Source organism: Aethalodelphis obliquidens, unplaced genomic scaffold (assembly GCF_003676395.1).
Source record: "Aethalodelphis obliquidens isolate GAN/ISIS:26980383/991018 unplaced genomic scaffold, ASM367639v1 scaffold22, whole genome shotgun sequence".
Classification (NCBI taxonomy): Eukaryota; Metazoa; Chordata; class Mammalia; order Artiodactyla; family Delphinidae; genus Aethalodelphis; species Aethalodelphis obliquidens.
The window spans coordinates 17,787,235-17,812,381 of record NW_020837966.1 but is presented as its reverse complement, the minus strand read 5'-3'; the positions used below and the strand labels follow the sequence as shown (position 1 = coordinate 17,812,381).

The 25,147-nt window shown below is 38.0% G+C and overlaps 1 protein-coding gene across 2 annotated transcripts in view; it reads left to right on the top strand.

The window, feature by feature from the left end:
• The first annotated feature begins 18,533 nt into the window (after positions 1-18,533).
• MDFIC2 (MyoD family inhibitor domain containing 2) overlaps positions 18,534-25,147 on the top strand; it is a 99,159-nt gene continuing 92,545 nt past the window's right edge. For both annotated transcript variants that reach the window (XM_027121481.1, XM_027121480.1), the window contains exon 1: positions 18,534-18,621. In XM_027121481.1, coding sequence (XP_026977282.1) covers positions 18,534-18,621 — 88 coding nt within the window. The remainder of the gene's footprint in view (positions 18,622-25,147) is intronic.

Sequence of the window (25,147 nt, the reverse complement as noted above, 5' to 3'; positions counted from 1 at the left end):
CGCAGAGCAACTAAGCCCGTGCACAACAACTACTGAGCCTGCACTCTAGAGCCCGTGAGCCACAACTACTGAGCCCATGTGCCACAATTACTGAAGCCCGTGCCCTCTGGGACCTGCGTGTCGCAACTACTGAGCCCTCGTGCCTAGAGCCCATGCTCCACAACAAGAGAGGCCACTGCAATGAGAAGCCTGTGCACCAAAATGAAGAGTAGCCCCTGCTCACTGCAACTAGAGAAAGCCCGCACGCAGCAACCAAGACCCAACGCAGTCAAAAAATAAAATTAAAATATATATATATATATATATAAAACTGAGGAGAACGCACAGGTATTTCCTATATAACCTCTGCCCCCATACATGCATAACCTTCCTTATTACAAACATCCCCCTCCAGAGTGGTATATTTGTTGCAAATGACGAACCTACACTGACACATAATCATCCAAAATCTATAGTTTACATTAGGGTTCACTCTTAGTGTTGTACATTCTATGACTTTGGACAAATATATAAGAACATGTATTTATCATTATAGTATAATACAGAGTACTTTCACTGACCTAAAAATCCTCTGTGGTCTACCTGTTGATGTTTCCACTCCCATCCCCTTACAACTGCTGATCTTTTTACTGTCTCTATAGTTTTGCCTTTTCAAGAATGTCATATAGTTGGAATCATACAATATATAGCCTTTTCATATTGGCTTGAAGTACATTATTGCAAGCTCTATCGTCTGGCTACACCATGGCTGTGTTTCTTTGAGATCTCACAAGCTTAATTCCCTACTCCAGGAAGTAAGGATGTCAATAGTATATATATTTAAGTTTTGGAAAAGTATTAGATGAGGAAAAGCACATAAAATGCTTAGCACATCGCTGCTTTGCATATTTGTAATGATGGTCTGCCAGTCTTGAATTCTCTCAGCTTTTTATGTCTGAAAAAACTCTTTATTTCACCTTTATTTTTGAAAGAGATTTTTGCTAGGAATAGAATTTGAGGTTGATTTTTTCCCCTCTCAATATTTAAAATAGTTGCACCACTGTTTTCCCTCTTGCATTATTTTAGATGTCTGTTGTCTGCTGTCATTTATCTATTGTACCCTATTTGTAATGCGTCTTTTCTCCCAGACACTTTTAAGATTTTTCTCGTAACACTAGTTTTAAGTAATTTGATGTGCTTTGGTGTACTTTTCTTTCTGTTTCTTGTGCTTGAAATTCACTGAACTTCTTTAACACATGGGTTTATACTTTTAATCAAATTTGGAAATTTCCAAAAAATTGGATTTCTAGCCATATTTCTTCAAATATATATTTTCTTCTGTCTCCCTACTTTTTCCACTTTTTCTGAGCCTCAGTTCTACATAAATTATACTGATTAAATTGTTCCACAGCTCAAATGATGCTCTGTTGTTTTTCCCCAGTTATTTTTTTCTCTGTGTTTTATTTTTGATAATATCTATTGCTATGTCTTCAGGGTCATTAATCTTTTCTTCTTCAGTGTTTAATATACTTTTAATCCCATTCAGTATAATTATTTTTCATCTCTAAAAGTTCAAATTGGTTCTTTTTTAGACCTTCCCTGTCTCTTTTTATGTGCATGCTTTCCTCTACCTTTTAGAACAAGAGAGTATAGATTTACTAGCTGTCTTGATGTTCTTGTCTACTATTTCTGTTATTTGTGGCAATTCTGGGTCTATTTCTAATGATTGATTTTTTCCTATTTATTATCAATTGTCTTTTCTTGCTCCTTTGTGTGCCTGATAATTTTTTAGTGGATGTCAGACATTGTCTTTTACATTGTTGAGTGCTGGACGATTCTTTATTTCTAGAAATATTTTTCATTTTTGTTCTCGGACACAACTAAGTTATTTGGAAACGATTCTTTTTTGGCTTGCCTCTACACTTTGTTATGCTGAAGACTTACTCAACGCTCAATGTTTTAGGTCTTTTTACTCTGCCTGGTGGGAACATAAACTCTTTGTGGCCCTGTGTGAGCTCCAGGTATCGTTCTGCCTGTTTCTTTCTGATAATTCTTCCTGGACGCTCATGGTTTTCTCACAGGTAGGCACTGAGCCATATTTAGCTGAATTCTTGACAGGAATCATTCACTCTGTGTGTAGCTCTCTTCTCCCCAGGACTCTGCCATAGGTATTCTATTTGTTTTGGCTTTCTTCATCTCTGAACTCTGTCTCCTAAACTCTGAGAGACTTCCAGGCTCTGTTTAGGTTTCCTCACCCTGCAATGAACTTTTAAAATCCTTCTAAGAAGCAAGCTAGGACAATCATTAGGATCATCTTGTTTGTTTTCTTTCTGTCAAGGATCACTGCACTTCCTGTTGTTCAATATCTAATTGTTGTTCCTTATGTTTGTCTAAATTTTTTTTCAGCTGTTTAAAGTGGAAGGGTAAATCTGGTTCTTCTTATTCCATTATGGCTAGAATCAGAAGTCCTTTGTAATATACTTGATGGGGTAATACTAGTATTAGTGGTAATCATCATCATCAAATATGTACAATGATGCCAAAAATTAGTAAAACAGCTTTCATCCGTAACTGTCTTGCCATCATGACATAAACTACATGTACATGAAATACATATCTATGGGGTAACTGAATAATGAGAATAAATGAAAGATAATATATATCAAATGGAAAAACTGTTCAAAACTTGATAAGACATGGAGGAAGAAGGAATGGAAGGATAAAAACTCTGGTACAACTCTTTAGCCCTTCCAAGTGTCTCCTCAGAACATGAGAGACAACAACTGCAATGAACTTCGTGACTAAGTGCCATGGACGTCTGTACTGTCAAATCAAAAGAAAGTTTTTTGCCGCCCAAGGAGAAAGAGAAGTTTACATAACAATAGCCACCAACATTTATATAGTATTTACTAAGTTCCAGTAATTGTTCTAAGCACTTAACATTTAATAATCATTTAACCCACAAGGACACTGTGAGATACATACTGTTATTAACCAGTTAAAAGATGAGGAGAGTGCAAAACAGAGTGGTTGAATAACTTACCCAAAGTCAGATAACTAATAAGTGGCATATCTGGGATGTGAAACTCATCATTTTGGGGCTATATTAAGAATCCCCACTAATTTGAAAATGTTCCAGTCTGAGGGTAGATAAGAAACACAGAATGACAGAAAAAAACAACAGAAGGTATGGAAGGGAGGGAGGGAGGGAGATGGAAAAGAAGAAAGAGGGAGGGAGGAGAGAGAGCACACATTAGAAATAAGATCACAAATTCACAGAATTCAGAAATGCTCTTCAACTGTACTGATCCCAAGAATATCAGGGTTGCGCTGAAATCAAATGAATTCTGCTAGGATATGGAGAAAGTTACCAGGAAAGTAAGAGCGAAAAGGTGATATACAAAAAAAAGAAAAAAAAATGTGCTACAATCAACTGGACTGTGAATGGGTGAGGGAAAACAATTCAACAGAAAGGAAAATCTCTATATAGATCTAGAAGAAAGTAAACCAAAGTGACTAATCCCATACTTTAGGCCTATGCAGGCTATGACAAGGCAGCAATGGTAGCCTGGTCTTTTTGTGGAGACAGGACCTGAAAGCTAGAGTAGATGGTTACATGCTCTTGGTGGACCTTCAGTTATTTTTGCTAAAGTTATATGCCCACCATTCACTCATCCACCATGTCCTCTAGAGTCTGACTACTCGAAAGTATGGTTTGTAGAGCAGCAGCATGTCCATTACCTGGGACCTTGCTAGAAATACAGAATCTCAGGTCTATTCCAGACCTCCTGAATCAAAAATTACATTTCAACAGGATGCCCAGGTCATTCTGTAGGCATAAGAAATGTTGGGGCCTGGAGAGAAAGGGGTCACACGACAGGCAAGGTCTCTTTCCACCCCTTTCATCACTGTATTCCCAGAGCCTAGTTCAGGTCTACACATAATAAATGCTCATCACACTTTTTTTAATGAATACATTATGGCTATTATTAGTAACACTTCAGGTCTGAAAACCAGCCTTGTTTTCTTCCTTGACTACCTCAACTCAGTGAGATGAACATGTTAACCACTACACTACGGAAACACGATTATCTCAGTTCCTAGTGAGTTCTTCCCTGCTAAAATCCTACAGTTACTGAATGTGCATCTCAGCTGGCACTAATTAATATCATGCCATGTTTTAGTCTCTACCTTTCCATATGTATGTGTCACTGTACATGTGACATCCCTCCAACTAGAGTGAAATCTCCCTGATGGTAGGGATTACATGTACTTCCCTTAGATTGCATATCCTTCCCTTAAATTACATATCCTTCCCTTAAATAACTGGTTATATTCAAAGCTATCTAGAACATGCATAGTCATGTAGGACAGCCTATGAGGCAAACTAAAAACACCTGTACACTGTAGGGTATAGTAATAAAGTATAAGTTTAGATACTAAGATGACCTGGGGTCAATTCTGACTTCCACTAGTTCTCAGCATTAAACGCAGTAGATATTTCAGCCTTCTGAGCCTCAGGTTTTATCTTTAGGGTGGAGATAATGGCACATTTCAGAGTGCAGAGCTTCCTTAGATACATAGGGCTAGTGCTATAACTCATCAGCTACTCCTATTCTTCTATCTTTGGAGCTCTTAGTCCAAGATACAAAATAATAATGCATAAAGGGACTATTACACCAATAACCAAGCAAGAACACGAAATATTTTTGTTTTGGTCATGTTAGGCAAGAAGGAAAAATCAGAAACTGCCACTTTGTCTCATTACCTATTTTTCATAGAGAGTTTAATAGTTCAGACAAGACTTCCTTTACTTGGACAGAGACATGTTTTATAATATGATATACCTACCAGTTCTCTCCAAGTACTGGCTGTTTGTTTTCATAAACATGTATTTACAAAGGTTATAGGCTGATGTCGTACAGGTGCAATATCAGCCACTCACAAATGATTTCTTGGAAAGGGAGTATTGTGAATAGAACGATAAAGAGAGAGAGTAGAATTGGAAATGAGCAAATTGCAAAGGAAGGAAGTGTCTCAAAATTGCTCTCCCTATAAGAGGACTACATTACTATTCCAATAAAATATTGTAATATATTTTTCCCTCTCGCAGCATCAATTAGTTAGAGACTCTTTGTAGTTGATTATTTCCTCTTTTGAAATGTAAATGAACACTTGAACGTTGAGTCTTATTCAATCTTCCTGCAATAACTTTTATCAGCTAATCAGCTAGGTGTGGATCTCCACACCTAGTTGAGATACACACATAGTGAAATCGCTGAAATAGGAAAGGAAATAGACCCAGATGAAGTACTTTCCATGTATGTCAACAGAGAGGCAACTCATTTTGGGGAGGTCATTTCTTTATTGTGCGGGATCCTCCTTACATAACAGGATGTTCAGCATCCAAGGTTCCTGTCCTTGATATGCCAGTGACGTTCCCTAGTCATTCCAGGCACCCAAAGGACTCCTTTTGCGAACCACTTGCTTGCTTCACCGAGAGAAAACAAGTGCATCAAAAACTAACCTTGTCTATTTTACAGTTTTGCCTTGCTGGCCTTGCAGCAACTAGGGTGCCATGGAAATGTCTCATCTACATGTAAACAGCTGAGTTAAGATACAAATGAAGTATGTGGTCTGCTCTGAGCCTGACTTTCCTCCATTTCACTCAAGGCTAACCTGGTTCCAGCTTTCAATATTCCATGCCTTCTGTTCATTATCTCATTGCCTTTTTTTGCCATTCACATATTCATCTTCTAACTCAACATTAAGAGGGAAAAAGAATGGAGAGAGGAGAAGAAGTATTCCCTCTATGACCTCTTTTTGTTGTCACGGTGCAGTGCACTGTGCCTTTCCTACACCAGCATGCATTTTCTGCCACCAGCCTTTCTCCTGTGGTTCAAGATCTCCTGAAAAGGGCTGGAAGGAGTTACATTGCATATCAGCAGGCATTGTTCTCCATTGCATTCTTATGATCACATCCCCTGGATGCATTGAATTTTGACTGCCTAAGTGGGATTTTAAGTTATATTAATTCTGTTCTTAGATAGCACTTAGAAATGATGAGTCAAATGTTAAATGACTGAGCTTATCAGAATGTATTCCAATATTTCTCAAAGTGTGTTTTGTAACCACTGGTTGCAGAGTTATGTTAACAGGAGCTACTTGGAAAATGATTCCATGGTCAAATAAGTTTGGAGAAGGATGGACTGAACAAATTACTTTAGTGCGTGGATTTACAGAACCTTTACTGTGTGAAGGTGGTAGGATCTCAGTACAGTGGTGAGGAATGAGTTCAGTGTTTTTCAAATGTATTTGGCTACGAAGTCAATTTTCCCACCTATTACTGGAGCAATAAATGAGAAACAAGTGATTCTAGTCTTTAATAAGCCACTTAAGCTATGGGAATACAGACTTTCAGAGCTGCTGATTCGGCCCCTAGGCAGTACACTACAGGACTATAGCAGTTGGCGCCATTTACATGGCGCAATGTGAATGGAGCACTTTATCAGTCAGAGTTCAATCAGAAAAGCAGAACCACTGGCAGGTTTATATAGTAAGGGATCTGTTAACAGGGATTTGATCTTACACAATTTGCGAAGTCAATTAGTCTCTATAAAGTTGTAGTTTTGCTTCTGATGCCTGAGTTTCAAGTGGGTGGAGCAGGTTATCAGGAAGACAAGAAGGTATGTAAAGCAGAGGATAAAAAGGATAAACTGACACCCATGAGCTTGAGCTGGAAGCCATGAGTTTGGATTGGAAACTGCGTTGGTTGTCACTAGCTCCAACTCTGAGGAAGTAGATACCCTGCAGAGAAGCTGGATAAATTCCATCTAATTTGTGGAAGGAGAATTTCCCCTTTTATTATCTGTACCCTACTCCTTTCCCTTTTTCAATCATTCCTTCTTTTTAATCTCTGTCCACTAAAACTTTCTCATCTCTTCTCCAAGAAAACTCATTTTTTCCCCTTAGAGCTTCCAGAACATTAACAATTGTGTATTCTTAGATCACTGTGGCTTACCTATGTAGGTCTTGTGTGGTTTTAACTTTATTAAGTTCATAATTTAGGGATATACTGATATTCTTTTCCAATTAGTCTCTACAGCTCTTCAAAGAATTACTTTATCTCAGATAACATCAAATAAAACAGCTTACAACTTTTTATTTGCTTTATAGTTCTTTAAAGGATACAAAGACATCATTTGTGAATAGCTGATCAAATGTTAGAATTTCTCTTTGAATCCAAAAGTCCTATTAAACTGGGATTGTATTTGAAGTTCAATTTATTTAAATGTCCTGCTTTAAGACTGACCCATGAGAGGTGGTCTGGAGAAAAGACTGATCAAGATAACATATTTTTTTCTTTCTCTCCAAGGATTACAAAAAAAAACAGTATTCCTCACTGATGTAGGTAGAAAACCAGGTACTGTATGAAAGAAATCACGGTTGTCCATCCTACTTAATAATGACCACCATCTCCAAAGGAGATCTTGGAACTAAAAAAGCCAAGACACAACCAAGAATATGACAAAGAACTTGACAGTGACGAGACTCAAATAGGAGGGAAATAACTACATGTAGTCAAGAAATGTCTCTCCCTCAAAGAGACAGAAATTTCCAGATGTTAACATTTCAAGAGTACATTTGAATGACATAATGTACTGATTAAAGAGGACTTTGTTTTAAGCATTATCATACCTCCACCAATAATATCCACTAGTTTACATAATTATTTAAAATAATTATTAAGAATTTAGAAAAAGGTACTGTAATGTAAGAATCCAATAAATCAATCCCTTCTCATTAATAAATAATTTTTAAGTAATTTGTAATACAAACTCAGTAAGCAATGTTCTATATGGCTGTAATCGCTATCAGCCAAATATTTCAAAATATCTAGGTTTCCAGTGAGAAAGCAAAGTTGCTATTTCTGCAATTTACTTTTAAAATAAATTGCACTAAATGTTCTAACTGTATGAAAAGTTCAATTATCTTTTTAAAAAACAATAGTGCACATTTCTGGGAAGACAATATGCCTCTTCATTTCTATAATGCAATTTTGAGAGGTTAAGGGGCAGTGTCTGGTCTTATTGTCTTCAATTTTATAAGCCACCTTTTTCCTCTTAGAAGGTTTCCCAGCAGATGGTAGTTCAACAAAGACCTCACAGTAGTCAAATATAAAGATGAGACAGTTGTAAACTCCATTTGGATGTCAACTAGTCTCTTAAAAGTAAAGTTGTATATTCTAGGGTAAAATTAATTTGCAAGCTAATGAACGCTATTTTTAAAACTGTATTTTCTAATCACAATTTTATTTATTGAGGGGTTTTCTCATTTTCCCCTTAAAATTTTTTAATTTGATAAATACTAAAACCAAACAAAAAGTAAAACCACAGACTTGTATCGATACATAAGTGTTTACAACAGTTTTATTTGTAATAGCTGTAACAGGAAACTACTCAAACACCCATCAACAGGTGAATAGATAAACAAATTATGGTATGCCCACACAATGGAATGCAATAAAAGTGCACTACTGACACAACAATATAGATGAATCTCAAGATCATTGTGCTGAATTCAAAAATCTAGCAAAACAAACCAAAAAAAAAAAACCACACAAATCATAGTATATGATTCCATTTAGATTTAATTCTAGAAAATGCAAACTAATCTATAGAGAGTAACAAAAAGAGGATTTGTATTTGTCTGAGAATGTGGGTGGAGAGAGGGTTGGATTACCAAGGGATGAGGAGACTTTTGGAGTGATGGGGATGTTTGTTATCTTGATTACAGTGATTGTTTAATGGGTTCATACACATGTCAAATCTGACCAAACCACATGCTTTAAATATGTGTCACTTTTTGCGCTTCAACTATACCTCAATGGAGTTGAAAAATAATTCACTCATAATAAACAGAATTTCTAAGTCTTTACTGAGTGTTTAATGTATGTTCAGGCTCTTTTCCAAGCTCTTTACATTCATTAATATTTAACCACCACCCCCAACAACTTCAAAATAGATACCATAATTATTACATCTACTTTAAAGATGAAGAAACTGGAACAAATAAGTTGCCCACTTTGCTCTCCTGATTGCCCCATTTTTCCACTTTCTCACAACCCAAACAGGCCATCCTGTGTTAAATCCTAACGATTGGATCCCAATCCCTAACGACTGGATCCCAATTCCAAATTTTGGGAGAGAGGATATTGGATTGGTCAGCTTGAACCACCTATTTCTGATACCACCTGTTATGGCCAAGGAATAGGGTGCTGGACCCACCTCTGTGAGTGATGGTGGTCATTATCTAAGAAGGAAGCCTTTCTAAACAGACTCCTAAAAAGCACTTCTAAATGTTGCCTACATTGGTGAACTCATCTTTAGAGATCTCGGGAGAGTAGTGGGAATGGAAGTATAAAGCAAGGCTATGTCTTCAGATCAACAAAACATACGGTGTTTTTATTTCTCTTTAACTGATATTAACTTAGCATTTGTGCCAACATTCCTACTGATAGTTGAAAAAAACTTACAAATTCAAGTTAATTCAATCTCTTCCAGCTTCAAAGAGAGGCTTTCAGGCTATATACAATCCCCCCTTAACTTCCCCTTGGATAGCAAATCTAATACATGATAATCCTCTGTCATTGCTGGTCTTCACTTAGAGAGAACACTTCCTGATAGCCTTTGGGGATCATCTCTTTCCCCACAATTTCTTCTCCCCAAATCCATAACCCTTCCATTGCTGCTAGCGTGGATTGTCTACTATGCAGCACCCATGAATGGCATCTCTTATTGAGACCAAGAGCCTTGTTTCTGTTTACTGGCCCTCAGCACTTCTCTCAAACTTGGACGAAGTTTGGAATTCTCCCCAGGTGTTCTCAGAATACACTGTATTAATGGAAATACTCAAATCTTTTCACCTAGTCTTTCCATCTGCTATTGATATTTAGATGTCATGCTGGATGCAAAGATTTTTCTCTAAGTCTTGAAAACTACTAAAGTACTTCTAGGAAACTGGGCAAAGAACTATTCTGCCCTAGTAATCCCCAGATTATCCAGGGATCCTACTGTCCCAATCTTTCAAGAATTAACTAAAACAATAATGCACCAAACTCCTATTTAACGAACATCCAGCATCTAAACCGCAGTCACACATCCCCTTCAAATTCCCTTCCTACTCACTTGTCAAAATTTAATTGGGTGGGGTGATTAGCTCAAACACTAAACTTTAAAGCAATTTTGTAGTCTTACCTAACATATGATTTATGGTTTAAATGTGATCTCAGTTCTTTGGTACTTATCATAAAAAGGACTTGCTTTCAAAACTACTGATTCTTCTATGAACTTAAAATAAAATGAAATTTGAATCTCAAAAAGGAGCCACCCTTTGTTCTAGACTCATCTGCCCCACACCAGGGGATGTTGAAACCTGTCTCTGATGTCTGATTGACTGGAAGGATAGGGAAAAAGGAATGTGCAAAATTTCTTTAACTTTTGGTCTCAATGGAATAAATGATACTGGACTTGCATGTCTTCATTTATAGTTATAAAACCTGATAATTCTTGAGAGTAGGTAAAAACAAAAGACGAACTACATATTTGCTCCAGCTCTTGACTTGGCAACCCTTTCCCTACCAAAGTGCGAGTACTGAACAGATGGGGCCAAAGTAGAGTAGCAAAGTTGTTGAAGTGAAGAGGCACAGACCGGAGTCTGGGCTATTGAAGTGGCTAGAATGTTCAGTGCAGGGTTCTGGAGAAGAGGGAGCTGCACGAAGAAGGTAAGGGGCAGAGTTCACCCTAGCATTCCTGGCTAGGGGCTGGGTTGTGCATGCATAGGAAGAGACTTGAAGTATCTCGCAAAAATTAGCTTCTGCGGGACTGAGCAATGAATGCATGTATGAGGGTTAATACAGTGTTAGAGCACACTCTGGTCCAACTAGACTAGAGATATCTCACTGAGCACCTGGGCATTTAACTGAGCCCTGAAAAAGGACATGCCTCAGCCATAATAACCAGATATTTTAGCCTGAGCTACATCGTAACACTAAGAAAAAAACTGAAATTGACTCAACCCTAACAAAACATAAAACCAAGCCTGACAGGATCCAAAGTATATACCAGTAGTTTAACTGTTAGCTAGAACAAAATTCATTACCCTTTAAAAGAATGCGGTGTTGCCCAGAATCTCCATAATGTATCATCCAAAGTATTTAATATACAATAAAAGATTATCAGCCATTTGAATAACCAAGAAAGCAAGCAGTCAATAGAAGATCCAAATGTTGGGGTTACCAAATGCTGACTTTAAGCTAGCTATAATAATATGATCAAGAAATTAAAGGAAAAAATGGTGATAATAAATGAGTATTATCAGCAAAAAAGTAGGAACTATTAGAAAGAACCAAATATAATGTAAATTCTAGAACTTAAAGTATGTTTAAAATGAAAAATATACAAGATTGCTTTAGTAGTAGTAGATTGGGGAGTATAGAAGAAAAGGCTAGTCACATCAAAAGCAATTCTAGGGCTTCCCTGGTGGCGCAGTGGTTGAGAGTCCGCCTGCCGATGCAGGGGACACGGGTTCGTGCCCCGGTCCGGGAAGATCCCACATGCCGCGGAGCGGCTGGGCCCGTGAGCCATGGCCGCTGAGCCTGCGCGTGCGGAGCCTGTGCTCCGCAACGGGAGAGAGGCCACAACAGTGAGAGGCCCGCGTACCGCAAAAAAAAAAAAAGCAATTCTACAAAGATTATTCAATCTGAAGAAGAGAGACAAGAGGCTGGGGAAAAAATAAGTCGAGCCTCTGTGACCTTTGTGAAAATATTAAGTGGTCTAACACATGTGTAATTGGAATGCTGTTGGAAGAGAAGACAGAGAAGGGAAGAGAAAACATATTTGAAGAAATGATGGTCCCAAATGTGTTGAACTTGGAGAAAAACGTCAACTCGCAGAATCTAGAATCTCAGCAAAATCTAAGAAGAAAACATTTTTTTTTAAAAACTACATCTAAACACATCATAGACAAGCTGTTGAAAACCAAAGATTAAAAAATAAAATTAAAGTGATCAGACAGGGAAAAAGGCATGTTAGATATAGGGGTACAATAACAGGAAGGATGTCAAAACTAAAATGAAGGAAGGAAGGGAGGGAGAAATGGAGGGAGGGAGGGAGGGAGGGAGGAAGGGAGGGAGGGAGGAAGGGAGGAAAGGACGAGGGAAGGAGAGAAGGAAACAAGAATTCTACACTCAGGGTAAATATCCTTTACTAAGGAGAATGAACTCAAGACATTTTTAGATAAACAAAAGCTGAAAGAGTTTGTCACCAGCAGAACCGAACTTCAAGAAATGGTAAAGAAAGTTCTTTAGGCTGAAGAGGAATGAAATCAAATGAAAATTCAGGTCTACTAGAAGGAATTGAAGAAAACCAGAAATGGCAACTGTGTGGGTAAATGTTTTTTAAAATATCTATTTTTTCTTCTCCTAATTTATTTAAAAGACAGTTAACTATTTAAATACACACACTCACACACACATGCACACACATACACACAGGAACACTGCCCATCGGACTGTAACATTTGTAAATGTACAGCACATAGAAATAATAGTACAAAGGTGAGTGTGTTAATTGCATTATATAGTTATAAAGTTACTACTTTTAACATGAAGTGGAACAATATTTACACTAATGGGACAGTAGTAAATTAAAGGATTTATACTGTAATCCCGAGGAAACAAAAATCTTCATAACCCACTAGCAAGTGTCATTCACATGTTTATTCTTATATCTTTTCTCAGTGCCAACCAAGGTCTATGTCAGTAACAGAAACTCTGTAAGGTATAAAAATAATTTGGTCAAGGTAAACAGCTTTTTTAATGGTTTGGCATGAAACACGGATAAAACTTAATTCATTTTATATCCCTGAGTGCTATTTCTTAAACCTAAACTTTTGATGAGATCTAACATCTAATAAACCCTTGAATTGGTGTGCCTTGTGGTGTTGGCTGTAGCTTTCCGCTGGGAGAGCCTGTGTTACAAATAAGGAGTTTTCTTCTTGTTTTATTTGCCTTTACCACGGATACTTTAGACCAATGTTTATTTACTCCATGTGTATTTTTGTATCAAGGCCACATAATCTCAAAGAGAATTTTAAAATGTAAAAAAACGTGATGGCATACATTCGTCATTAGAATGGCTACTGAAAACTTTTTCATTAACTATACTAAATAATATAGAGATTCCATTCTGTAGGAGAAAACATACTTTTGAAGGGTAAGCACTCATCCTATACCGTTTCCATCTGGACCCAATCCACCAATCCTTCAGAAAGATGTACTCTACAAGAGTCCTCAAATCCAATAATCCAAGTTGGTGACTTCTCTACACACTGATTAATACCATTTTGTGCATTATACATATAATGTCACTGTTATACAAACAATGGCAAGAGACAATGCAATGATTTTGAAGCCAATCACAAAAGACTAATGTGATAGCACATAATTATTTGTTAAAGAAGGCTCTAGTTTCACACATTCAATTTTATTTTAAAAGAAACAAGAAGATGAAACATATGACGATCTTGCAGGGATTTTTTTTTTTTTTTTTTGGCAAAGATAGCTTTATGCTGGATAGTGTGCCCTTAAAGATTCTATTTCTGGATAGGATTTTGATTAGGAACTAGAAATACTGCTGCATGAGTCAAAATAAAGGGAACGGAATTATTACTGCCGCATGAGTCAAAATAAAGGGAAATGGGTAATTCAAATTATCTCCTTTTAGAAAAGAAAACAAAAAAAGAATTTAAAAAGAAAACTTGAGCCTGGAGACCACATTCCTGGGTCTGAATTATTTAGCTCGCTATTTGAAATGAGCACAACAAACATAATTTGGACAGGGGATCCTTTCAATAACATGTTTATTCTCCTTGGAGCTTAGTCAGACCAGTCTGACCTCTGAGGCTGGCCAGTCACTTCTGGGCTTTATTTTGGACCATCTATTTCCAAGTCTGCTCTGCCTGGAACCCACTGGACTTAACTCCTTTTTACTTCCTATCATCCACTGTGGTTTATCTTTTTCATCCCAAGGCCCAGTCTAGCTCAAGAGACTAAAACCCAGTCCAAATCAGACTCCATCACCCAAATGGAGAATTCTGTGACCCAAGTACCTCTCTAGGTGGGTGAATGAATGATTTAAAGGTTGGCATCAGTATGGAATACCCTTACTGCAATGTCCAACCAACAGGGACACTAGTGATATACAACTGGTTCAGGATAAAGTACTTGATGCTTACTTACTTTTATCATCTTTCCTGATGAAGTAGGTGAAAAAATGCAAATACCATGCTTATTAATGTCTACAGTTCTCATTTTAAATGATTGCTAAAACAAAGACAGGAAAGGAATTTAAAATGAGTTGTCTAACTTCAAAAAATGGCATCTTCAAAATGAAAATAAAACTTCCATATAGAAAATTCAAATAACGTCACCCACTCTTCAAGACAAAAGCCAATTCAAAGAGCAAAAGTGAAATCAAAGGGCAGTGAAAGTCTAAGCAGAGAAAAATGATAAAATAGAACAACAGAAAAATTTTAACTGTTAGGACATGTTTAAAATATATCAGTCAGTCTCCAAAGAAGATATACAGATTGCCAACAAATACATGAAAGAATGCTCAACATCATTAATCATTAGAGAAATGCAAATCAAAACTACAATGAGATATCATCTCACACCAGTCAGAATGGCCATCATCAAAAAATCTAGAAACAAGAAATGCTGGAGAGGGTGTGGAGAAAAGGGAACACTCTTGCACTGCTGGTGGGAATGTGAATTGGTACAGCCACTATGGAGAACAGTATGGAGGTTCCTTAAAAAACTACAAATAGAACTACCATATGACCCAGCAATCCCACTACTGGGCATATACCCTGAGAAAACCATAATTCAACAAGAGTCATGTACCAAAATGTTCATTGGAGCTCTATTTACAATAGCCAGGAGATGGAAGCAACCTAAGTGTCCACCATCAGATGAATGGATAAAGAAGATGTGGCACAAATATACAATGGAATATTACTCAGCCATAAAAAGAAACAAAATTGAGTTATTTGTAGTGAGGTGGATGGACCTCGAGTCTGTCATACAGAGTGAAGTAAGTCAGAAAGAGAAAGACAAATACCATATGCTAACATATATATATGGAATCTAAGAAAAAAAAAAAAAGGTCATGAAGAACCTGGGGGTAAGACGGGAATAAATACACACACCTACTAGAGAATGGACTTGAGGACACGGGGAGGGGGACGGGTAAGCTGTGACAAAGTGAGAGAGTGGCATGGACATATATACACTACCAAACATGAAATAGATAGCTAGTGGGAAGCAGATGCATAGCACAGGGAGATCAGCTCGGTGCTTTGTGACCACCTAGAGGGGTGGGATAGAGAGGGTGGGAGGGAGATGCAAGAGGGAGGGGATATTGGGGTATATGTATAGCTGATTCACTTTGTTATAAAGCAGAAACTAACACAACATTGTAAAGCAATTATACTCCAATAAAGATGTAAAATAAATAAATAAATAAATAAAATAAAATATATCAGTCAAAACTGGATAATATTTCCAAATTAGAAATGAATGTTATCTTCATAAAAATTCCCTCAGAACTATTCTTCCAAAGGATTTTAAAGTTTGCAATTTACTTAACAAATACAAAGAAGTGTATCACAGTAATTTCAAAAGTAAAACAAGTGGAAAAATATGTATAAATCAAGAAAAATCAAGAGTAAACCATAACCTCCAGAGTAAGAAATGTGGACAGGATTTGAGTTATACGTTGCTCTGGGGACAGATAATTAGAAACTAGTTTAGTTGAACATAAATAAAATATGTAAACATAATCACAGAATCCAAGGAGAGGCTTCATCATCACACACTCAAGGTAGGAATGGATTCTCTGCCTTAGAAATTGCACGGAAGAACAGGTTATACAATTTGTAAACTTACAGAGAACTAAAACCATTTTGAATCTTAAAAAAAATAGTTTCTGTTGAGGAATAACACGGATATTCATATGGTCTATGATTAAAATACAACTGAAAATAAACTAGGAGGAATAATACGATCAGCAGCGTTCCGGCTCACTCATTCTCGCCTGAACACTTGACTACTTCTTCTCATCTGGACAGTGTTTGCATCTTAGGTTTCTTTAGCTCCGATGATGTCTCTATTGTTTTAAGATCACTGTGATTGTCATTTACCAAACATCTTCCTGACCCCAGGAATACATAAAATTTAGATAATTTGCGTTTCCAAAGGACAATGCCCGAACTCTTAAGGGCATTAGATTAAGTCTCCAATTTATGATGCAGGGACCTAAAGTGCTATAACTAGAGAAAAGAGACAACCTAAGGAAACATCGTAATCAGGTGTTGCCTATGACTTTGGGACAAGGAAAACACCACTGGTTTTTGATATACTGGTTTTGTTTATCCAACCATTGTTAATCTGTAGGTGATCATGTCTTACACTGAGCAAGATGTAGAAAATGCAGAGACAGAGGTAGAGCCCTGGGGGGTTGGGGTGGAGGTGTTTCTAACCTTGCCAGGAAGATAAGACAGGTTTACAAAAGACCACAATGGAGATGATGATGCCAGGAGTCCCAAGGGGGATCAGAGAAGGGAATGATTGTTTCTAGACATTAAGAAGGCTTCAAGATGGGGGTGGAGGTGGGATTTTGAGGCAGCATTCTGAAATATTCATAACAAAAGCAGGTGAGTTCAAGAACAGCAGCATTGCAATTAGGTTAAAGGGAAAGGATAGGCACCTCGGAGAAATCTTAAAACTTTAAGCCACAGTTTGAAAATGATGCTATAGATTCTGACCAGTCAAGGTCTTCCTTGGCTATTTAAGGAATCTGAAATTTATCTTTTGCTCCCAGTTTTATTGTTTTTAAAAACTACGTTGATCAGTCAACTTTCACGCAGAACTGGGAGCAAAGTAGAAGAAGGAATGAAGTTGGGAAAAGAGGTGAAATGGATACAAGTCGATCAGATAACAGACAGTTTCCAGGTAAAGACACTGGAGGAGGCAAAACACTTTGGGTTAAAAAATAAAGATTATTTTTTATGATGAAAAGAGGGGATATGTGTATAGGTATAGCTGATTCACTTGGCTTTACAGCAGAAACTAACACAACATTGTAAAGCAACTGTACTCCAATAAAAATAAAATAAAATAAAAAACAACATTTAGGAATGTTGGACTCTTTATTATCATGCATTCCTAAGGGTTATGGGTTATGCTCTCTGCTGTTAACCTTCTGTTGAAAACAGTACGATCTTTGCCTAAGAATCTAATGACAAATCCTCTTTGGAATGTGATTCCAAATTCTTTTGGGAATACCTGCAGACTCTCAAAAGAACGTGGAATGTTTTCTTGTTGTCTATAAAACGTTAGAAAAACTTGCCTTTTGAAACAGCAGCTGCAGGGTGAACTTCTAGAAAATAAACCCTGAGAGGTTTCTCTTCCTTTTCTTTTAACCCAAATAGCCTACGTATATTTTTCAATCTCTTCTTTCCACATCCTTAATATTAACTGTAAGTGATGAATGGCGGGTGTGGAAATAAGGAGACTGGAGAAACTCCGTCCATTTGAAAAGAGTTCATTCTTCTCATCCTATTTTGCAGAGTGTCATTTTAAATAAGTGCTGGCCTGGAGAAGGTTTTTATTGTTTTGAACCACAGGCTTTACATTACCTTAAAAAAAAAAACCCTCTCAGCCGCAAGTTGGATGCTTCTGGCAGCAATACAAATCTAGCACCACCCAGGGAGGGAGCGTATTTGCTTCTTCGCTCACTTCTGGCAGGGCAGAGGAATGCTGGACATTGAGAGACAAGAAGGGAGGCTGCCCAGAGCATCGGCACGCTGCTCCCCCGTCCCACGCCTTGGGCCTCCTCCCTTAGGAACAAACAGGTAAGTACATCGAGGTGCTGATGCAAGTGGGGCATCCTAGCTCACTGCAACCAAGCCATGGAGGAAGTCAAGTGCAATGTACTGAGAATACCTAATAGGTCTCAACACCTTCAGGAAGCTCAGCTTGGCCTGGCTGAGGTCATAAGGTTCTCATTCTACCCAGCACATTGCTGAAAAGTCCTTTGGTGTTTATTAGTCTTTCTAGCTTTGCACGTCACTTTGCAGCATGCTTTTCTCTAGGCTATTAAGAAATGCATTAAAACAGCCACTGAATGTTTGGGTTTTGACAAATCTGGGGCTACTTGTTCATCTGTTTTTCTTTCGTATTCAGAAATCAGAGCTCACAGCAAGCTTGACTGCTGAAAAGTGAAATATCATCTAAAGTTTCGTTTTCAATGTCAGTGTTGTAAAATACTATACATGGATAAAATGTAAGACTTAACGTTAGACAGGGAGCTGAAAAACTACAGAGATAAAATGTTCCTATAATACGAGAATTGTCTCTAAATATAAGGCTCCATGTTATAAATTTGGGCTCTTAATGAATTTTTTATATAACCAATTCTGTTTCCACTTAGATGTCAGAAACTGAGCTGGAAAAGATAAAAGTCAGAACAGCTGAGCATTTTGAAAATGACAAAAATAACATTTCTTGGTTGAAGGAAGGTAAGTCCTCTTGCTGTTGATTTTCTATCAATGTGAGAATTGTGCTTTTGTTTATAAACAAAAAAGAGTGTGGAAGAAAGAAGAAAAATGTCCCAGCATTTCAAATGACATTAATACTTCTGATTTTCTTTCTTTCTTTCTTTTTTTGGCCTAAGTGGTAGTTTGAGGGTGTTTAGTATTGAAATGCTTTTTGTATTCCTTAGACTGCAGAGGTCACTCAGATGACTTTATGGGTAAGAGGATATACATTTTCAATTCAAATACACGTTACCTGTGAGGTTCTTGTTGTGCTGGAGAATTTTCTCCCTTGTAGCCAGGAAGATGAAATAATTTGAGGACAAGTATTTTTTAAATAATAATCACAGAAAGGAGTGCAGGCTGTAGGAAGTCATGTCTACAAATAGAATTGCCATTCACTGCAATTACAGAAGCCACCTTCCCCCGGGAGAGCACTGTCAGCCACAGCACGACGTGCTTAAGATGCTTGCTTGAAATACACACACAAATCGACATGTCCTCCTAGGAGAAGTACAAATACGTGCACTTTCTAAAATACGTGTAAACTCATGATTATTTACTAGAAGGTTTGGTTTCATAATCTTTTCTTTTTATGAACATCTTTAATGTCTTTAATCTTCTTATGAACATCTTTAAAAGGAAACCAACTTGATATTCTATCTAAATAGATAAGTTGTGTCTTTTTACTTCATTTCCTGAATCTATTCTGTTGTTAAAAGACGGCTCTTAAGTAGTTGCCATGCCTCAAAATTGTTTTCTAAGGTCACAGGAGACTTTAATATATATGTCAAGTAAGTTCTACAACACCAATAATAATAATAATAATCATGACATCAAACACGATGACAATGTGCATTAGTGATTATGCTGAATCATCACAACAACCCTAGGAAGCATTAATCGCTCCTAATATTCAGGTAGGAAAATAGAGTCTCAAAGAGTTTAAGTAAATTGCCTAAAATTACAAAATTAGGAAGTAACAGAGCGGGGATTTGATCCCAGACTATGTGACTCCATAGCATATAAACTGAACTACCACCTTACACACTGTTTCATAGAAAAGATGTTTAAGTTACTTGTCAGGACATGATCTGTGCTCAGAAAGTTTTCCTAAAGTGTTTAAATCAACACCTCCACCTTCACACGTACTCTTCTATCCACTCTTATTCTTAATCCTGCTTTACCCCCATCCTCGTTTTTTAACTGTTCACTTTTTTAAAAAAAGATTATCCTTCTGCCCCAGGGCCCCATAATCAAATTTAATAGCTGGAACTCATCTCCAGTGAAGACTTTATTTCAGGATAAAAGTGGGTACAGACATGTATTCTCAGAATCATTCCCTTCAAAAAGCCACAGAGCTAAGAAATTCTCTAACTTCTTTTTATTAAACAATCTTTTAAATAGAATCTTTAAAAAAACAATATAGAAGTAAAAAAACTGAACTCAGGCCAAAGATCCCTCTGTGTTTTTCTTGAGAAGACCAAGCCCGCAAAGACAGAGAAGTTCTTCACTGTGACTTAGAGTGTCGTTTATCTTATTTCTTTTGCTTCAATTGCCCATGCTATAGATGTCTCATAGAGAAATAATGACAAAAATTGATATACCAGTCATTTGCTTCCTGAAGAATTTCCATTTTAAAAAATTGTCTCCATTAAGTACAATTTAGGATTAAATTTTTATAATCTACAAAATCTAACTTCCTAGGTGACCTGTTTTAGCCCATTTGGACACTTCACTTAAGCTACACTCAAATTATGTTTCCTGTATCATAAAAGGGATTCCAGCCAGATGCAAGATGACAACATCTTAATTGGGAATTACCAGGATGAGTTAGTTTTTGAACATAAATGTCTTTTTTTGTTTGTTTTAATGTTAAGAAAAAGGATCTATGTTGGCTTTTTTTTTTGGGGGTACGCGGGCCTCTCACTGTTGTGGTCTCTCCCGTTGTGGAGCACAGGCTCCGGATGCGCAGGCTCATTGGCCATGGCTCATGGGCCCAGCCGCTCCGTGGCACGTGGGATCTTCCCGGACCGGGGCACGAACCCGTGTCCCCTGCATCGGCAGGCAGACTCTCAACCACTGCGCCACCAGGGAAGCCCTTTTTTTCTTTTTAAAGCAACCTGGTGCAATGGAAAGAGCAGAGGATTTAAAGTCAGGCAGGTGAAGGTTTAAAACTTCAGCTCGGCTGTTTACTGGCTGTTTGGCTGTGCCGTGTTGCTCAACCTCTCTGAGCTGCAGATTCCTCAGCCAAGGACTGTAACACCTACTTGTGAAATTACGGGAGAGAGATCTCATTACTGTTGTGTCTTTTCTTCCTCTTTAAAGCATGATTCAAAATAATATAATGTTTTTTTTGAGATCCTGGTTCACACTTGGAACAATCTGCACTAGTACCAGCACTGTATATTTTAATAGCTTTGTCAACAGAAAGGACCTCTATAAAGACGCAAAGAGGCAGTTTATTTGGGATCTTAGAATTGCAATTTGGGGAATCACAGATTCCAGAGGAACCCAGAATAGTGTCTCAACAGAGGAAAACAGGCAGGGGGTTTTATGGAAAAAAGGAGGAAGTTCATGCAGGCTTAGGCAAGTTGTTTACCAAAGATTTGGATTGGAGGGTAAATATGTTCCATATATACAGCTGGGTTATCAAGCACGTCTCATCCCTTACTAGGGAAAGGTAGGGTTTCCTTAGTCCAAAGAAAGTCCAGGTCTCAGCATTACTGTTTCCTTTTGGCAATTCAGCAACTACTCAGCAGCTTTATTTTTGAGTGTTCAGCCGAAGTTCAGCATGGACAGCAAACACGGAGGTCCTTCGTGACACTTCAGTCATTCCTGCCATTGTTTCTCTCACAGCAGTTTATATAAATTCCTTCCCATGGTCCCTACAACCATTTGGTGTGCAGTAGTATTGTCTCATTTTACAGATTAAAAGACCGAGGCTCAGAGAAACTAGATCTTGCTCAAACTGACAGAGCTGTTAAGTGGCAAACTGAACCTTGAACCCAAATCTTCCAAATTCTGTTCTTTGCCTTAAACCACTTTGTCACAATGCCTTCTCCAACAGTTATCAGTATTTGAAATTTATCAAACCCCATCCCCCTTAAAAAAGAAAAAGAAATACAGTCATCCCTCGGTATCTGCAGGAGGATTGGTTCCAGGACCTTTTGCAGATACCAAAATCCAAGGATGCTCAAGTCTCTTACACAAAATGGCATGGTACAGTCAGCCCCCTGTATCCACAGCTGCAGAACCCATAGATAGGGAGGACTGACTGAAGACACTTGAAAGTGGTTCAAAAGGTTTTTTCATGAATAGCAAAAGTAATTGCTTCTCCCATCACAGTGCCTCTTGCCTCCCTCTGCAATTCCAGCTGAATACTGGCCATGTTTAAAACATAGGGAATCACAGCACTGCCCTATTAGGGTTGCAGCAAGCACTCACTGGCATAATCTACATAAACCACTGAGCACAGCACCTGACCTCAGAGTGAGCATGGGACCAACAGGAGTTAGCACCATCACTGCCAACCTGAGTACTGATACTCTAACTTCTCATCTTCAAACATTCAATTTATCCAGTTCAAGTCAACATTTATTAACAGCGGTATCACTGGAGACAAGGCATGAGCATAACGCAGAACAATTTTAAAAAATGAAAGAAGGACAGAAACACAGTCCTGCACTCAGGAATTTTATCTAATTGTCCTGCTTTCCCCTGAAAGGTGAAGAGGTTCTTACTTGCCTTCTACTTTCTCTCCTATGCACCATGGGCCTGATGGCCTCGGCAATGGTGTCAAAGAGCTGCTTAAAGCAACATCCAGAGCTTTTATTAACAATTAGGGTAAATAGCGTTTAAGAAACACACCAATAAACCTGAAAATGCACTCGGAGTCAAGTTAACTGAATCCTATTTTACCTTCTATCAAACTACCTGGCAATCTTGTACCATTATTCGTCATCTTGCCTTTAAATTCCTGACTTCTCAAATTTTAGATTGATCAAATTCCTGGGTCCCAACTTAAGGAATTCAGGAGGATATAGGTGGAGGCCAGAAATAAATGCTTAAGAGCAAGTTAACATGAAGTAACATGTTCAGGGACCATACTTGAGGAAACCCTGTTTTAAGACAATCAGAGAAACAAAATATGATTGTGAAATATGCACCAGGCAAGATGAACTGTACTGTGTAACTGTGCACCAAAGTGGTCTAGAAAGGCCAGTCTTGAAGGTGGTCATCCTCTATTTGCACAGGTGAAGAGGAGTAATGCTGGGTGCAAATCACAGGCTGCGTGATGCCCGCTTTGGCGCTAGGGAAACGGGCATTTGGGCTAGTTACCTGTGTATGGATTAACACAAAACAAGGAGGACAGAGAGACTGAGTTCCAACTATAAGTTAAGTAGTTAGTTGGACATGGGTTCTAAGTTGTCACTGCAGGTCTGAGGTCAGGGACTAATATACTGAAGTGTCATTTAAATCTGTAACTGGAGTGCAAAGTGGGATGAGGCAGGCAGAGGAAACTTTAAGGCAAGGGGGATGTTGATGGCTAAGAGAGCAATGCATTCAGTAGCCCTGAAGTGAGGACAACACGACCAGCATGAAAGTCATAACAAGGAGAAGAAAATAGGCCCAAACGTGAAAAAGGTTACAAAGGAAAAACTGATATAACATAGAAACTGGGGGGGAAATTACAGGTGGAGTAAGATGGCATGTAACACCCCATTAAACCAGGGAGCATTCTGGGTAAGCATTTCAGTGCTCGTTCCTTACACTATTTGATGGAGAAGAGAAACATCAGAATGAAGGGATGGAAGCCTTTAAATTGTTGCCATTTGCAGTTTAAAAATCACAGCATCACCAGTGTTTGAGCTGCACACGATTTCTTAGAGTGTCTCCTGAATTTTCAGGAGAAAGTGGATTTCTATATGAAATCTCCTGATTTCTAAAGGTTAAATAATAACAATTAACAACAACAAACAACACTTTCAAGAAAGAGCCATGCAGAACAAATGAAACCAGGTTCTGTGAGTCTATTTCAGCCCATGGGCTACCAGTGTGTAACTTCTGTTCTAAGAGCTTGTATCTCTTAACAAAATCTAGTGCAATTTCCTAAAAACTGATTTTCCATAAATATATATATATATACACACAAAGTCAAAACAATGGTGTGACCTACAACATGTGAAGTTAAGAAGATCGAAATAAAACTGTTTGCCCTTCAGAAGACTAGCTCTCTGTAACGGTTTTAGTGGAGCAGTCTCTTTATGAGTGTAATAAATAGAGGGAAGAATAAAATTATCCCAAGTTACAAGTGTGCCCTCAATGTATGAAGCATAGTTTTATAATCTTCTAACCTGATGCTGACTCGGTCCCATACCTGCTACACTGGGTGGGCCCCAGAGGGAAAATTCATATTATAGAAAATACTTGATTTTTAAAAAATGGCCAGGGGGTGGGCACAGGGAGAGGGCAATGAATAAGCTTTCTCTCACTTTCCAAAAATGCCAGGAAGAAAAGAGCCTGGGAGATGAGAATTCTGTAGTAACTCTGAACAAACTACAGATCCTTTTCTGTAAGCAGTCACATGGTGACTACCGTCTTTGGTGATTTCAAAATTATTATTTAGAGATATTTTAAAGGAAACTTCCCTAAACTTATTTAGTATTGATGTAGAGGAGTCAAGTCACCAATGAGTTGGCATCTTGAATACAGTGGTTATTATTTAATCAAAATTCAGCAGTATTAGAGACTAATATTCCAAGATACTGGAAAACATCCGAGAGGTCCAAAAAGCCATGTTACACAAATTTCCTTCTCAATATAATGCAAAACCTCAAATCCATAACACAAAAATCCCAGCTCACTCTTTTTTTAAATTTTTTTTTGCGGTACGTGGGCCTCTCACTGCTGTGGCCTCTCCCGCCGCGGAGCAATAGGCTCCGGACGCGCAGGCTCAGCGGCCATGGCTCACGGGCCCAGCTGCTCCGCGGCATGTGGAATCTTCCCGGACCGGGGCACGAACCCGCGTCCCCTGCATCGGCAGGCGGACCCTCAACCACCGCGCCACCAGGGAAGCCCCCAGTTCATTCTTGATTAAGGTTTGTTTGCAAATGAGATAGAGAAAGTATAAATCTTACATTTATTGACATTCATAAATTCACGCAACTTCCCTTAATTCCAAGTGAAGACAGTTCACTTCATTTGCTCAGAAAAATAATTTCAGATCTTGAGCATTAAGACAATTCCAAAATGCATACTTTATACAATTCCACAAGCATTTGAGGAGGCTCCTCTTGAACTCACAGGTAACATATTAGGCGAAGAAACAAAGATGTCAAAAAAATGAAAACGCCACAGGTTTTGCACTCAAGGAACTCATGTATTTCAGTGCTTTATTATAATGACTAAATATTAATCCATGCTAATTCGCTCATTCAGATAATTTTCATTTTTAGAAGGGCTACTTTTTTGTGTCTAGCTTAAAAATTAAGCCACATTAACGCCAATT